The sequence below is a fragment of the Eulemur rufifrons genome, chromosome 1 (genome assembly GCF_041146395.1).
Source record: "Eulemur rufifrons isolate Redbay chromosome 1, OSU_ERuf_1, whole genome shotgun sequence".
Taxonomy (NCBI): Eukaryota; Metazoa; Chordata; class Mammalia; order Primates; family Lemuridae; genus Eulemur; species Eulemur rufifrons.
In genome coordinates, this window is record NC_090983.1 from 14,238,108 (window position 1) to 14,256,074 (window position 17,967).

The 17,967-nt window shown below is 36.4% G+C and overlaps 1 protein-coding gene across 1 annotated transcript in view; it reads left to right on the forward strand.

Annotated features, from left to right (window-relative positions):
* Positions 1-17,967, forward strand: part of FARSB (phenylalanyl-tRNA synthetase subunit beta) — a 65,264-nt gene that overhangs the window by 34,019 nt on the left and 13,278 nt on the right. Inside the window, exons 15-16 of the mRNA XM_069466881.1 lie at positions 992-1,109; positions 13,337-13,492. Of these exons, the coding sequence (XP_069322982.1) occupies positions 992-1,109; positions 13,337-13,492 (274 nt within the window). The remainder of the gene's footprint in view (positions 1-991; positions 1,110-13,336; positions 13,493-17,967) is intronic.

Here is a 17,967-nt window from a genome sequence, read left to right on the forward strand (position 1 = left end):
TTTTTTAGTAGAGACGGGGTCTTGCTCTTGCTCAGGCTGGTCTTGAACTCCTGAGCTCAAATGATCCGCCCACCTTGGTCTCCCAGAGTGCTAGGATTACAGGCGTGAGCCACTGCACCCAGCCAACAATAAACTCTTAACACTGCTTATAATACCCTTCCGATAACATGTGCTGGATGCCAACACATATAACTTTGAAATGAGAAGTTTATTTCACAGACAAAAGCAGGAGCAGGGAAGTTTTGCTTTTTTTAATTTTAATTTTAAATTATGGGCACATAATTGTTGTATATCTTTATAGGGTACAGGTTTTGCTTTTTTAAAGAATCCAGATGTGCATTTCTTATAAATAGTAAGAATGAATAACTGCACATATTTTCATATTTGCTTTAGTTAATAAAAAGCCGGGAACTATAGTCATAGCCTGCCCATAGCAGCTGTACGGTTTTTTTAGTGCCTACATATTTGTATTTTGTTTTCCTCACTGTGCTGGTTTTTGAATTGTATTTATATTTTCCCTAGTCCTGGTTTTAAAAATTTTGGTTAATATTTAATCCATTTAAACATTTGTATTTCTTGTAATCTACTTCACGTAGTTTGTGAAGTGAGGCTGATATGAGAATTTACATGTATTTGAAATCTTGAAAGTTAAAATTAAAGTTGAAAGTCAACTTTAATTTTAAAAATTATAATGAATAAAATAATCCTTAGAGACTAGCAATCATATTAAAGTTATATTTGTTTCTCATTTATTTTTAATCAAATTTTTGATTTTTCACTTTGTAAATTTGAATGCCAGAATATTTTCAGTTTTTAGTTCAATTTTAGTGTCCTGGAATTGAAAATTTAAAATTATTTGGATATTTTAGGCATCGCATTTTCCAGAATTGTCTTCTTGTGAAGAATAAGCTATGGGATCTTTCTGCTTTGTCTTTGACCAAGTATGTTTGTTTGGTTCTTACTTAGTGCAATTTCATGTCTTTTCCTGTAGGTGGCACGCACTACCCTTCTTCCTGGCCTCCTAAAGACCATAGCAGCAAACCGGAAGATGCCCCTTCCTCTGAAACTGTTTGAAATCTCTGACATTGTAGTGAAAGATTCTAGCAGAGGTAAGAATGCATCATCTTAGATTTGTATAAAGAATTTTTTTAATTATGAAAATTTCAACTATATATAAGAGAGAAAAGAGTATAATTACCCCCGTGAATCCAGCACTCGGCTTCAACAATTATCAACACATGGACAGATTTCTTTCATCTATACCACTACCTACTTCCTCATATTATTTTGACGTGGGTCCTAGACATCGTATCATCTCATCGGAAAACACTTTAGTATGTATTGCTAAGAGATAAGCACTACCACTTCGGTTGTTTTTTTTTTTTTAATAACACCATTATCACCCCCTATTATCATCAAATATCCACCTCGTGTTTAAATTTTCCCAATTGTTTCATAAATTTAATTTTTACGATGAATTTATTTAAATCAGAATCCAAGCAAGGTCTCAATATTTGGTTGCTGTGCCTCTCATTTCTTTTAATGGAAAGCACATTTTTAGCAAAGAATTTAATGATATTTATGAAGACTCTAGTTAAACCTTAACTTGAAAAGCGCTATGAGGCCGGGCGCGGTGGCTCACGCCTGTAATCCTAGCACTCTGGGAGACCGAGGTGGGCGGATCGTTTGAGCCCAGGAGTTCGAGACCAGCCTGAGCAAGAGCGAGACCCCATCTCTACTAAAAAAAAATAGAAAGAAATTATATGGACAGCTAAAAATATATATAGAAAAAATTAGCCGGGCATGGTGGTGCATGCCTGTAGTCCCAGCTACTTGGGAGGCTGAGACAGGAGGATCGCTTGAGCTCAGGAGTTTGAGGTTGCTATGAGCTAGGCTGACGCCACGGCACTCACTCTAGCCTGGGCAACAGAGTGAGACTCTGTCTCAAAAAAAAAAAAAAAAAAAAGCGCTATGAAACATTTTTTTTCTTATATCACGTGATTTATATGTGTATTGTCTTAACATACTTGATATCTTGTCATTCTAGTTTAGCAGAGACTGTACCATCACCGTTGTATCAGTGACTGTGAATGTGTTTTACCAGTTTTTGTCCTTTTTGAGTATGGTCTGGACTTGTTAGTACAGCAGGTTGCTTGGTCAATCACTTGGAATGTGGTGGTTATTTAAGAATGTATAGAATATGTATTTAGTAAGTGCCTAAATCTGATTGCCAAGGAAGTTTGTCTTAATCAAAGTCCATGTCTCCAATCTCTTGATGTAAGTCCATCTGACTGTTGTGAGCTGTATGTGTGGTAATCCCTTGGTGGACAGTGCCTCAGGTAACTCAGTTGCTGGTAGTGTTTCCTTGCTTCCCCAGATTTAACAGATCATATCCTAGCAGTGTTCATTCAGTGATTCTTACTCCAGACTCTACATAATTCAGAGTGTATTATTTTGAATCAGTTGACAAAAGCAGACACCTATTTCTCAGTTTCTCCTGCATTGGTGCAGGTAACTGAGAATTTGTTATAATTCCAATGTCAAATTTTTCTGTTAGCTTTTACTTGTTTCAAACCTTTCATCTTAGTTCTTTGAGTATTATATTGTTTTGATACTTGGTGATTTATTTATATTTACAAATATAGGATTAGGTAAATTACACTAGGTTTCCTCAAAAATATTGTAATCCTGTTTCAATCCTGTAGTCTGAAACAGGCTCTTCCCTAATTGTGAGGGCTTCCTAAAGGCTCTACAGGGTTGAGCATTTTCTTAAGTGGCAGCTCAGAGTCTGGAGGGTCAGGGTGAGGAGCAGGCTGGGGTCCCACCATTGCCACAAATAAATTTTCACTGTAGGCATCGAGCACTTTATTGTATTGCAGTTCTGGGTAGAGATGCCTGTGCTATTTTCTTTTTAATCAGTGTTCATTGGAAAGGCCCAGACATAGATTCTACTCTGCTTCTCTTACTATGCTTGGACATAACTCTCCTATTGAGAGACGGCTGTTCTTAAGTTCTTGTGCTATAGGTCATCTTTTAACAAACCACCTAGGTGATTACCCCAGAAACCCAGTCCATGTACTTTAAACTCAAAGATTTTCATGTTTGCAGCCTGAGCAAGAATGAGACCCTATCTCTACTAAAAATAGAAAAAATTAGCCTTGCATGGTGGTGCATACCTGTTGTCCCAGCTACTCGGGAGGCTGAGGCAGGAGGATCGCTTGAGCCTAGGAATTTGAGATTGCTGTGAGCTAGGCTGATACTGTGGCACTCTAGCCCGGGCAACAGAGAGAGACTCTGTCTCAAAAAAAAAAAAAAATGATTTGCATATTTGTTGTACTTTGTTTCATCAGAAAGAATTCTCATCTCTATAGGAGACCTTTTCTATACCTGTTTTTAGTTTTAATTATTCTGCTCTGTTTTCCCTATTGATATTGATTCATTTCCATCTGATATTACTTTTGTCCATTGTCTTGTACCATATTATGATTTATTCTTTTTCTTTAAAATTTTTAGCATATTGGTGAGATTTGAGAAATGAAGGGAGGTAAATGTGCTCGGTAAGTCTACCATCTTGAAAACATAGGTCTGCTTTAATTTATTTGGAGTATGTTTTCTATTTAGGTGGGCCTGGACTTTATTTCATAACAAAGACTCTTTTCTGATGGAGTATTCTAAATATGTCCATGTGGATTCCCTACTTGTCATGTGGTGTCCAGAGGACTGTCCGGGAGACAGCAAAGCAACACAGTTCCATAGAGACTCTGCAGCCAGAGTGCTTTGACTTGAATCATGGTTCTGCCTTTTACCAGGTGCTTAACTTTGGACAGTTTATTTAATCTCCCTGGCTTAGCTTCCTAATCTGTAGAACGGGGATAATGATAGCACTTATTTCATTGATGTGTTTTAAGGATTAAATGTAATTGCAGTTTGAAAAGTTCTAGCCACATAATAAGAAGTGTTGCTCTTATTGTTAGGGTATTAGCAATCCTTACGGCCAGATACCTGGCATTTGGGAATTTTCTAGTGGAATGACTTGAAAGCCTTAACTGGCCATTAAAGGGTTAATGTCGCCTTTGCTGAGGCACTTAGGGCCAATTTTTATCCTAACCTTTGCCTTAATTGGTTGTTGTGCCCTATTTTTTTTTTTTAGTATATGAAAACCAAATTATACTAATATGGGAATTTACTTAAGAAAACACTAATGTTATTTTTTGAGTAATTTATCACCCACTTTTTTTTTTTTTTTTTGAGACAGAGTCTCACTCTTTCCCGAGCTAGAGTGCCGTGGCCTCAGCTTAGCTCACAGCAACCTCAAACTCCTGGGCTCAAGCAATCCTTCTGCCTCGGCCTCCCGAGTAGCTGGGACTACAGGCATGTGCCACCATGCCCAGCTAATTTTTTCTATATATTTTTAGTTGTCCAGCTAATTTCTTTCTATTTTTAGTAGAGACGGGGTCTCGCTCTTACTTAGGCTGGTCTCGAACTCCTGAGCGCAAACGATCCACCCTCCTCGGCCTCCCAGAGTGGTAGGATTACAGGCGTGAACCACTGTGCCCAGCCTGTCACCCACTTCTTTTCAATGAATTGACACGTTTTCACTATCTCAAACCAATAACCATTTCTCTGTTGGATTTATTAAATACATTAGCCATTTCCTCTTAAATAATGAAACTTTTTTGAAGAAAAATATCTAAACCATCAAAAGTGAAATGATAGAGGAGTTTTCCAGTTAATATGAAAATTTCCCAGATTTCTTTTTCTTTTGATTTTTTTTTTTTTTTTTTGACAGTGTCTCGCTCTCACCAGGGGCTAGAATGCAGTGGCGCCATGGTTCACTGCAACCTCAAACTCCTGGGCTCAAGCAATCCTCCCACCTTGGCCTCCCAAAGTGCTAGGATTTTAAGTGTGAGCACCTGGCCCAAATCTTCATTAATGGCAGCAGTACCCGAACTACTGGTTCAGAAGGGTAGAGATGCCTGGCAAGAGTGAGCAAGACAATCTCATTCAGCACATTGGTAGAAAAGTATTTTTGAGTTCCTTGTTTTTGCTAGGGACTGATTCAGAATGTAAGAGAAAGAGTTGCCAGTCTTGAGGGAGACAGACCTTTGAACAGCCCCTTACAGATCATGCTTAGAGAGAGATCCTGCTCAGAGAGAATGCACAGGTGTCCTGGTAGTGCAGAGAAGGGAGTGACAACTGCCACTAACTTGTTTTGTAATATTAAGGAGAAACCTAAGACTCCCAGCTTCATATCAGTTTTGGGTCAGCAAACATATCTTCCAAAGTGGAAATGGAAATGTAATCTATGCTGGCTTTCAGTATGCGTCCCACAAATGATGTCTGTCCTGCATTCCTGTAAGAGTAGATGAAAGACTACTAACCCTTATTTTCATGCTTGAACTAATTGGACAGTTTCTTACTCTAATATGGACTTTTTTTTGACTTACCATCCATGTCGTGTGAAGCTGTCAGACACACTTTTCAAGCGTTGAGACTTCTACTCTAAATCAGACACATTCAGGTTCTTTGAGACTGAGCCAGCCACTGCATTTGAGTCTCAGGATCTGAAATTGCTGCAGCATTTTAAAAAATTAGTCATGACTCAAGGGACTAAGCTGATGTATCACTTTTGTTGGCTAGAATGGCATATGTTTTTGGAACAAGAAATTGGTTGAATGCAGACTCTGCCGTGGGGTAAATTTTTCAGCTTCATAACAGGGAAGTTAGCAGAGGCAGCACTGAAGGCACCATATCAGGCTGCTGAAATGAGTTATTGGTTAGTTTCAGTCATTAATATTTTTGTTTTTTCTGTTCAATGTCAAGAATAACTATAATAAACAAAATAGTAAAAAAAAAAAAAAAATACTTCAGGGGAGCAAAGGACTGACTTGTGAATTGCTAATCTTTATACCCAGAAAAGCAATTATATTTTGCAAAGTCCAATATTCTGGCTTTTTCTTAAACACAGATTGAATTCTGCAATCGTGGTTTATTCCTCAATTGTCACTGAAGCTGTCAGTATACCTAGAATCTCATCAAAATAGCAAGAGAAAACACATCACTGGGTTGAGTGAGTTTAAGTTTAAAAGGAACAAGAGCCTAAGGAAGAAGATTAGTTTGGCTTTGGACTGTACATGAGTCATTTCAGTTTAGCAGGATACAATCATGCAGTTGTCAATTTGACGTATATCTGTGCAGAGTCCCAATAATCAAATTGCCATGCACTTTGGTTGTAAGTACTGCATGTAAAAAGTTTTGGATTTTAATAATTATTAAAGTAGATGGAATAGGTTAAAGGCTTTTGACCACTCAGAGGCTCCAGTTAGCTTCACTTTATTCATGAAGCATGCTTACTTCAAGCCTTCACTTCTTGTTCAGAACATTACTACTTTCTCCAGAGCATTGCTGTAGTCCTGGTTCAAACTGTATTTCTCCTGCCCCCCAAATCACTGTTTAAATAGTTTCTAAAATTTCACATTCTCCCTGAAGTTTTCACCCTGCTTAGTTTGGTTATGGAAATCCAGAATTTTTTTTTTAACTTTAATCACAATATTTATTTAAGATTCTTGTTCTTTTCTCCTCCCTTGACCACGACGGCTGCCATAGAACATAATTAATCCACTGTTCTTTTATGGTTTGGTTTGTTCTTTCAATTTGCTATTGGGTTGTATGATACATGCATGTTAGGGTTAGTGTATCTGTCTTATATTGTAAGCTACTAAAATATAGGGGTCAGAACTTTATATAATAGTTTTTTTTGTGTAACTAGATGCTTGATAAAGAGCTCAATAAAAGCATTTTCACTATGGGCTTATGAAATACTTTAGTTCTGAGAAGTTGTCCATTAATTGTGGAGCCCTTAAGTAATGGAAGATTATCTAGCGTCCACATGTGGAATGCAGTTTTCTGAAGGGAGCTTATGTCATGAGTCTGGATTAATTTAATTTCACTATTTCATATTTTTGGCTTGTAGAATTTCCAATTAATAATTCAAAAAATATGGGTGTAAGAACCATTGACATTAACAATTTTTGAAGTAGCATCATTTGCATATGTGATGGCATCTTTACTGTGTCAATACATCATTTTTAATATAGAAAGTTATTTTAGTATGTTTGGTTCCACATAGTTAAGATCTGCTAACTTGAATATAATGTGCTCTGTCATGCATTGAATATTGTATTTTTTTAATAGATAAAAATGCATTCCAGGTTTATGTTAACTAAATAAAAGCCAACCCACAAGAATATAACTTTTTCCTTCATGCATTGAGAAGGTCATAGATTTTTCCTCACATTTGTTTCTTGGCTTTTCAGCACTATATAAAAAAGAAAAGTCTGTACTTGGGTGCTATGATATTGAAGTGTTTTAAGGAAAATTGTTCTTAAGTTTTATTATGTTTGTTTTGAAAATTGAAAATATATTTGTTATATTTTAAGAGCTTTCATGAATATGTATTTTTAATTTAAGAGTAATGTTCTCATCCTGTTTTTTTAAAAAAATATCCAATTTCTCCCTAATCCTACTTTTAGAATTATTTGCCAGAATTTTTCTGTGCGTATGCAACCATGTTTTATATTTTTTTATATATCTATAGATACGAACAAACACTTGTTAGTGTTTACACAGTGGGATTTATTGTTTACACAAATGGGATTGTACTTTTTCTTTTCTGCACTTGTTTTTTCTTATGAACATATTCTGTCCACCTCATTTCTTTTTAATATTGATAAACTGTAATTTATTTATTCAGACTGTAAATGAATTTTTAGATTGTTACCAGAGTTTTTTCTAAACTACAAGACTATATCAATATTCTTGTACCATTACACAAATAGGTATTTTTTGAAATAGAATTGATCAGTCCATATGGTGTACACCTTTAAGTATTTGATAACTTGTCAAATTCTCTTCCCGAAAGGATTTCTTACAAATTTATTGTTCTGCCAAGAGTGATAAAGGTTCCTATTTCCTCACGTTGGATATGATTTTTTGGAGAAAATCACAGGATTCTTGTTGCATTTGTGAATCATTTAGGCCCACATTGAAATTCTTCAGGAGATAAGAAAAATTTACAGTATAAGTTACAATCTTGCGGGTACCAATATTAAACAAATTTTGTGGATGGAATAGCCTTAAAAATCAAGGTGCTCTGTTTTATTTTCTGAGCTGGGCAGACTATTAATCTCAAGTTCTGTAACAGCCCCTCATTATCCTAGAAGCCTTTTTGGTGTCCCAGTGTGCTTTCTCCTGGCATCATTATTTGGGCTTCCAGGTGAATGTGAGAATAGGGATGGAAAATTTCTCTTGAAGACTCTGCCTTTTTCCAATCTGTGCCATGTATGATAATGTAACTGAACACCTTAGCTTTTAATCATTGGTACTTTGGTGAAAGAAGATCTACACTAAACAGGAGCCTATTCTAAAAATTTGAGTTGTATTCAATAGTCATCTACTAGGGGACATTATGTACCATTCCTTTTTCTTTTCTCTTTTAAAAAATCATTTGGCGTGTTCTTTCAGCTTATGGAATCATAGCTAGCCGCCCCTCCTTTGGGTGATTTAGATCAGCCCTCTCGAGGCAGTACTTTGAAGTCTGTGAAATACATGGATAATTTAGGCTGACATACTTGGCAGGCCCATTTAAAAAGCAGAATTGTTTGATGGCATGATACAAGAGGTCTGTTAACTGAGTTATAAAGAACTGAGGCATTTCTAACAAACCCTAGCTTTGGCATGAAATTTAAATAGTTCTTACTTTGTGGCGTGCAGTCAGTGAACTTCCTGTGATGTAATATGGTCTCTCAGTGCAAAATGCTAGGAAATGGGAATTTTACTATACCTAGCAATTTCTCCAAGGAGGAATGGGTGGAAATGAGTATGTGGTTATTTTCTCCTTTAATTCAATTTAGCTACAGTAGAGGGAATATCTTAGCAAGATATGAGGAAGCAAGTCCATAGAGAGCGCTAGCCCTTGGGACATATGAAAAACCACCCAATCAGTGGTGGAGTTGGTGGGGGCACCTAAAAAATGAGGTTAATCTAATTATTATGGTGGGCTTAATACATAGTCAGTGGCCTTTCTTAAAAATTTTGCAAAATTAAGTCTAAAACTATGTAGTTCATTATTATGTGTGTGTACTATAAACATCCTGAAGCCTTTCTTGAATGGAATATAATTTTTTAAAAGTTTTGTATTTTTTATTGTGACTTTACTATCCTCATCACTAAAATCACTTAATTTGTTTTTTTAAATTCTAAGTTTTTAATCCAGATGTTGCTACTTTTATCAGAAATGTAAGTTTTACGTAATTTAGAGATCAGGAAAAAGTATTCCAAGGCAAAGGTTACCAAAATAAAGCTTCCAGTTTATGTTGCTAAGCTCTCTTAATGGTGGCATTACTGTTGGGCTATTGTCTCACAGAAAAAAATGGAACTACAAAGTAGTTTCAATACATGCCTGTGTATTAAAGTGGAAGCATGTGACACCAACAAATGAGTACCACATGGCAAAAATACCCAGCAGCAAGTCAGTAGTATGAAAGGGATAATTTAGTTCTGTTTCATTTCATTTTTTTCCCTTTAGGGGGAGAGAGAGAGAAAGAGTGAAGAAGAGAGAGTGTGTGTGTTTATGTTCCTATAGTATTAATAGAATGAGGCCTCTCATTTTAGTTTATGCATGTGGTTAGTTTAGTGGGGTTTTATGGCTGCCTGATTTTAATATTCATCTTTATTCTTACACCTTTGATTATAGCTTTTAGATAGCAGATTTCTTTATCCTTGAAAACGGAAATGAAGGAGAGTGACAGCAGTATGCTACTTACTTTCTTACCTCAGCTGGCTTAGAATATGGCTCACTGTCTGGTCTTGGCCCTGTTTGGTAATTATTTGTGTGTGCTCACCTCCTATTCCAAGATTTAGTCATTTATTCAGAAAATAATTATTGGTGGTTTAATCTGTGCAAGCCCTATCTATATTGGCTTTGACTTCTATCATCTAGGGATCTCTAGACTAGGTGCCTTGAACATAGTATGTGCTAAGAAATGTTAAATGGCAAGAGCAGTTATTTTTTCATGTTTGTTCAGTCAAAAGCTTAACTCAGAATACATTTTTCATAAGTTACAATGCTGTTGATAGAAACTTTACTAACTTTTGAAAATACTTTATTCCAATTTCTTAAATGGAATTCATAAATATGAAAACTTGAAAATTAAAACATCTGTTTATCATGTCAAAACATTTTAAGAATGCACATCTTTGACTATATTAAGTAGGTATATAGCCATATATAAATTCGCCTTTATATTCATTTGTTTCCATCTAAATCCTTTAAGGTACACCACATAGTGAAAAGTGTGGGTTTTAGAATCAGACAATCCCGGTCAAATCCTGGCTTTGTAACTTATTAGCTGTGTAATTAATTGGGATTAGCTCCAGTCAATTAGTTTGACTTTGGGCATATTACTTAATCATTCTGAGCTTTTGTTTCTCCATTGTTTTATCGGGATAACAATACCTGTGTTGCATGGCTGTCTTGAGAATTAAATAAGATTATAGATAAATTGATAGATAGGTACTAAATACCCGGCACATAGATTATCAGTTAATGTTAGTTTCCCTTTTACCCCACTTATATACTCCCTTTTTTATTTTATTTATTTATTTTTTTGAGACGGAGTGTCACTTTGTTGCCCTGGCTAGAGTGAGTGCCGTGGCGTCAGCCTAGCTCACAGCAACCTCAAACTCCTGGGCTTAAGCGATCCTGCTGCCTCAGGCCTCATGAGTAGCTGGGACTACAGGCATGCGCCACCATGCCCGGCTAATTTTTTCTATATATATTTTAGTTGGCCAGATAATTTCTTTCTATTTATAGTAGAGATGGGATCTTGCTCTTGCTCAGGCTGGTCTCAAACTCCTGACCTCGAGCGATCCACCCGCCTCGGCCTCCCAGAGTACTAGGATTACAGGCGTGAGCCACTGCGCCCGGCCTACTCACTTTTATATTACTTTAATAATACAGTATCTTAAAATATCCATTTTTAGGGGGCTATCTGTTAATAGAAGATAAAAGCCATTCTGTATTTTATGTCAACAATGGCTAGTAGCTGTTACCATAGGAATAAATCTGTGGAAGTGCTTTTACTCAATATGTGCTAATCTGAAGCAGCATTCTATTTTCAGTTTATGCCCTCAGATAGACATTAGTTCATTCCTTCTCTTTTCCTAATTTGAAGAGCAAAATGAGGCCAACGTCCATTTAGTGTTTGTGTGGAGCAGTGGTCTCCAGAATTTATTAAAGAGCCACAAGTGTTATAAAGTTAAATGATCGCTGTAGACTTTGAGTCTTCCTTTATATGCTATGCACTTCTTTTTTTTTTTAATTAGTTTTTTTTTTTTTTTTTTTTTTGATTATTGGTTGTTTTGTTTTGAAACAAAGTCTCACTTTGTTGCCCTGAGTAGAGTGCAGTGGCATCATCATAGCTCACTGCAATCTCAAACTCCTGGGCTCAAGTGATCCTCCTGCCTCAGCCTCCTGAGTAGCTGGGACTACAGGTGCACACTATCACACCTGGGTAATTGTTTCTATTTTTGGTAGAGATGGGGTCTCACTCTTGCTCAGGCTGGTTTTTATGAGTTTTATACAGGTTTAGATTCTTATAACCTTCACTACAAGATCCAAAACAGTTCTGTCACCCTTCAAACCCCTTATGTTATCCCATTTTAGTCACATTTTTTTCCCCACAGCTAACTCCAGACAACCACTGTCTGTTCTCTGTTATAGTTTTGCCACTTCTAGAATGTCATATAAATGGATTCATACTCTCTGTAGCTTTTTGAGATGGGCTTCTTCCATTCAGCATAATGCCTTTGAGAGTTATCCAAGTTGTCAAGACTATCAACAGTTTGTTCCTTCATATTGTTGAGTAGTATTCTACTGTATGAATATACCAGTTGGTTTATCAAGTCATCCATCAGGCTTCATTTGGATTCTTGTAATTCTTTTTTAAAATATTGAGTTTTGTAAGTTTGTTTTAATTTTCAAAGTAGAATAATATATATACTAATGACAGAAAAATTGGCTTATGGCTGTATTTTTGTAGCTGTGATTCTATTATTCATATGCTTTTTAAAATTACTATGGTAAAAAATATGATGAGAGCTACTCTCTTACCAAATTTTTAAGTGTACCATATAGTATCGTTAACTATATGCACATTGTTGTATAGCAGATCTCTAGAACTTTTTCGTCTTGCATGGCTAAAACTCTATTTCCATTAAACAACAATTCCCCATTTTCTCCCTCCCTCCCTACCTCCATTGGCAACCACTTTATCTTCTGTTTCTATGAGTTTGATGACTTTAGATAACCTCATATAAATGGAATCATGTAGTGTTTGTCCTACTGTGGCTGGCTTATTTCACTTAGCACAGTGTCCTCAAGATTTATCCATTTTGTAGCCTAACTTTATATACTTTTGTATTCTTTTTTTTTCATGTTTTAATTGTGAAGAACGTATATAACATACATAGTTTTTAAGAGATGGTAAAGCCAACACTAGTGTAACCAATACCCCAGTTAAGAAGTGGAATATTGCCAGTATCTGAAGTTTCTTGTGTGACCCCTCCCCGTCATGGCGCTTTCCCTTTACCTAGGGTAATTATCAGCCTAACTTTGGTGATAGTCATTCCCTTGCTTTGCTTCATGGTTTTCTAATCTATGTGTTCTTTAAACAATATGATTTAGTTTTGGCTCACTTTGAACTTTGTAGCCTCCTTTTTAAAAATTCACTATTGTAAGTATTTGCTCTTGCTTTGTTATGATAAACCTTCATAAAGATGCTTTCTAGCATCCACTTATTATTCTGGTGAGTGACTGTACTGTATATTATGTAGCCATTCTTCAGCTTAGGTTGTTTATATTTTTTATTGTTGAAAATAATTTAGTAAATGTCTCTCCACATGCCTTTTTTTGTGTTTAGGATCATTTCCTTTGGATAGTATTATGAATAAAAGAGTATGAAATTTTAAGTCTCTGATTAAATATTGCTAAATTGTTTACAAAGAGTTTTGCCAATTAATACTAAAATGAAGCCTTATTGTCACTGTGCCAACATTGAGAGTTTTTCACTCTTTCCCCCAGATAAAATACCTGAGGGAATTTGATCGTTGAAAAAGACTATTTTATCTTATCTTGCATATCTGAAGTTGGATAATTCACTATATGTTAATATTTGGTTTTCTTTTTTGTTGACTTTGCCCAAGTTTGTGTTGGGGTAAATCAATTCCTTAAGTAATGGCTAATATGGCTTTGTGACCAATTCTTTTATTTTTGCAGATGTAGGTGCAAAAAATTACAGGCATCTCTGTGCTGTTTATTACAACAAGAATCCTGGGTTTGAGATAATCCATGGGCTGCTAGACAGAATCATGCAGCTGCTTGACGTGTGTCCTGGTGAAGATAAAGGGGGATATGTGATCAAAGCATCGGAAGGTAAGTCAGGTCAGCCAGATCTAGAGTGAGCAATAATGTGATGAAGAGCTAAGCCCTGGTTTTGATAAAAAAAAAATTTATTTTTTATTTGGGGGATATGGAGAAAAAGGAAGATAAAGCTTTATTTCAATTAATTATTAGTATTTTCTAGAACATATCCTTGTTCCCTCTAGCATTTTAAGAAATGCTTTTCAGAACTCTCATAAATGCTGCACAATATACTTTTGTTCCAGCTGAGCTATGGTAACCCCTGGTTACTGGCACCTTTAAGCCACCGGCTCCATGGTGAGCTGAGAAGTTTAAACTGGAAGCTGAAAAGACCTAAAGTGACTGGTCTACACTCAAAAGCCTCCTGTCTGAAGTCTTTAAGGGGAAAGAAAAAAACAAAACAAAACCCTGAAAAGTTATTCTGAAAGACTTGACACATGTTAATCAAGTCATAAAGTTGACTTAGCAAGGGTAGGAATCCTGCTATATAGAAGCCCAAGTACAACAAAATCTTTGTTGGGGAGTTTAAGTTAGGCTAAGTAAATGGGATATATACTCCTAATATACTAGTTTCTCATTGACCGAGGAATTCTGAAATTTTTGCTTTTCATATTCCTGTAGTTTGAATCTAAGTTTATTTTGTTAGATATGAGATCCAGAAACAACTTGAAAGAATATTTACCATTCATTTCTACTGTTTACCTCACTGTGTTTTATAACTGTATTTGGCATCTTAAATTTCTAACAGAACATTCATTTCTAAAGTGTTATTAACAGTTATTTGTAGTGGTGTGAAGTTTGGTGGAGAAATATTTTTGGTTTTCACTTATGTTTATTTTTCTTCATCCTCAGAGATTGTTTTTTGTTATTGGTTGCTTGTTTTAATTTTTGTTTTCATTTTGAAACTTCTTTGAAAATAACCTTGAAATTTATGAGTCTTTTTAGATTGAAGATGGGTGGGGTTCTTTTAAAAAAAAAATTGAGAGATTCAATAGTGCAGGGAGTTAATGTTTCTTACCCATGTCTCATTAGAAATAATCCAGTGAAGACATGTACTATGCTTGTAGAGTTCTGGAGTGTTAGAACTGCATCTGGGAGTTCATCCAGTCCAATTTCCTGGTCTTACAAGTGAGGGAACTGAGGCTTGGCGAATTAAGTAGTTGAGCCAGGTCACACATGTCAAACCCAGGGCTCTCGCCTCCCTGTGTTCTTTCCACAAGGCCACACTGTCTGCTTTTGTGTTGCATTTACTTACTCATTCTCCAGGTTATCATCCTAGCATTCTGCTTTAAGACCTGGTTATCTAGGTTAACGGCAACGTGTAAGGCAATAGGAAAGATGTCCTCCTATGCAAAGCCTATTTTCAGAAATCTTACTTCATAAACAGGTTAACTGGATAAAAATCAGTTCCCTGAGATGGATTACACTATGTAAGTGAAGTCTTAATTTCTTTCTTATTTGAAAGGTTGTAAAGAGCTGAAATGGTAAATTGGAGCATAATTTGTCCTGGATATGATGCTTTATGTAACTTATAAATTAACAATATATCTATAAACCAGCGTCTTTTTTTTTTTTATTTCATCTTATTGTTATGGGGGATACAGAATTGCAGGTTACATACATTGCCCATGTACCACCTGTCCCCCCAAGTCAAAGCTGCAGGCGTGTCTGTTCCCCAGACAGTGCGCGTTGCACCCATCATGTAGGTATATATCCCTCCCTTCCCCACCCCCCCTTCCCGAGTCAGCACCTTCAAGCGTTACCATTCCCCAAACGGTGCGCAATGCACTCATTGTGTAGGCATACACCCATCCCCTCCCCCACCCCCCACCTCAGTCTGATATCCGATTGGTGTCGTTCCCAGATGTGTATTTAGGTGATGATCAGGGAAACCAATTTTCTGGTGAGTACATGTGATGCTTGTTTTTCCCTTCTTGGGATACTTCACTTAATATAATGGGTTCCAACTCTCTCCAGGAGAACCATAGAGATGTCGTATCTTCATTATTTCTTATAGCTGAGTAATATTCCATGGTATACATATACCACAGCTTACTAATCCAATCATGTATTGATGGGCATTTGGGTTGTTTCCACATCTTTGCTATTGTGAATTGTGCTGCTGTAAACATTCGGGTACATGTGTCTTTGTTACAGAATGACCTTTTTTCCTTTGGGTATATGCCCAATAATGGGATTGCTGGATCAAATGGCAGGTCTACTTGAATCTGTTTAAGATACCTCCATAATGCTTTCCACAGGGGTTGCACTAGTTTGCGGTCCCACCAGCAGTGTATGAGTGTTCCTGTCTCTCCACATCCACACCAACATGTGTTGTTTTGGGATTTTTTTGATAAAGGCCATTCTCACTGGAGTTAAGTGATATCTCATTGTGGTTTTGATTTGCATTTCTCTGATGATTAGGGATGTTGAGCATTTTTTCATATGTTTGTTAGCCATTCTTATATCTTCTTTCGAGAAATTTCTATTCATGTCATTTGCCCACTTTTTGATAGGGTTGTTTGATTTTTTCTTGCTGATTTTCCTGAGTTCTAAATAGATTCTTGTTATCAGTCCTTTATCTGATGTGTAGTATGCAAAAATTTTTTCCCATTCTGTGGGTGGTCTGTTTATTCTCGTGACTGTTTCTTTGGCTGTGCAGAAGCTTTTTAATTTAATCATGTTCCATTCATTTATTTTTGTTGCTGCTGTGATTGCCTTGGAGGTCTTCTTCATAAATTCTTTGCCTAGGCCAATGTCTGTAAGAGTCTTTCCTACATTTTCTTCTAGAATTCTGATTGTATCACACCTAAGGTTTAAGTCTGTCATCCACCGTGATTTGATTTTTGTGAGAGGTGAAAGCTGTGGGTCCTGTTTCAGTCTTCTACAAGTGGCTAACCAATTCTCCCAGCACCATTTATTGAATAGGGATTCTTGTCCCCAGAGTACGTTCTTTCCTGCTTTGTCAAAAATTAGGTGACTATATGAGGATGGTTCTATATTTGGATTTTCTGTTGTGTCCCACTGGTCTGTGTCCCTGTACTTGTGCCAGTACCAGACTGTTTTAAGAACCACAGCCTTGTAGTATAGTTTGAGGTCTGGCAAATTAATACCTCTCATTTTGTTGTTGTTGCTTAAAATTGCTTTTGCTATACGGGGTCTTCTCTGTTTCCATACAAAGTGTATAATTATTTTCTCTACGGCTGTGAAGAATGATGTTGGTAATTTAATAGGAATTGCATTGAATCTGTAGATCACTTTGGGTAGTATAGACATTTTAACAATGTTGATTCTTCCGATCCACGAGCATGGTATAGTTTTCCATCTATTTGCAAGTTCTGCTATTTCTTTTCTCAGTGTTTCATAGTTTTCCTTATAGAGGTCCTTTACCTCTTTAGTTAGGTATATACCTAGATATTTTATTTTCTTTGTTGCTATTTTGAAGGGTATTGAGTCTTTAATTGGTTTTCCGATTGACTGTTACTGGCATATATAAATGCCTCTGATTTGTGTATATTAATTTTGTAGCCTGAGACTTTGCTATATTCGTTAATCAATTCCAGGAGTCTCATTAAAGCAGTGTCTTAATATTGTGACTTTCCTGCTTCCATCAGTTCCTTAGACATTTATTTCTCAGAAGAATCTGAGTTCCCAGTTATAAGGCAGACTTTAAGAAGACAAGAATACATAGGACAAAGCCCCTGCTGTCAAGGATCCTGCAGGGAAAAAGTCTACGACATCGACATCCCAACTCTCAAACTAAGTTGCTAAGAGGAATGCCTTGAGGTTTCCAAACAGAGTGTGCAACTTCCTTAGGGCATCCATACAAACTTTAGTGAGTTTCTGCAAAGTGAGATGGGCCTTCTTTAGAGGGATTAATCTGGCAGCAATATGCAGTACGTTGGGCTGCTGTGGAGAGTGGAGGTGAAGAGAATGTTAGAGCAGTGAGAATGAGGACTTGAACTTGAATCATGGTCATGGCTGTACAAAGAAAATACTGATTTAAGAAATATTAGGATGGTAGAAGCTGTCACATTCATCATTTGGAAAGTTTTGTGATATGTGCCACTTGGAACCTTTTATGAAACAAGTAATATGTGTTAATCTTTTTAAAAGTCAGATTTTTATAATTCTAAACTTATGATAATTGGAATCCTATATAAATTAGCACCCAAACAGAATATAATACTTAGTACTTAATTTCCCTAATATGTAGGTATCTGCTGTTTTGGTTTAGAATGTATTGTGCTTTAATTAGGAAATGCAGTCATAAGCTGTCACTACGGATGTGGTTGTGGATCTTTATGTTCAGTTTAGTTAGGCCAAGTTGGTAACTTTGGTTTTTGATTTAGTATTTACATACTCAGAATTATGTTTGCTTTTGAATCTACATTGGCTCTCATAAAAGAATTGTAATATTTTAGGCCGGGCGCGGTGGCTCACGCCTGTAATCCTAGCACTCTGGGAGGCCGAGGTGGGCGGATCGT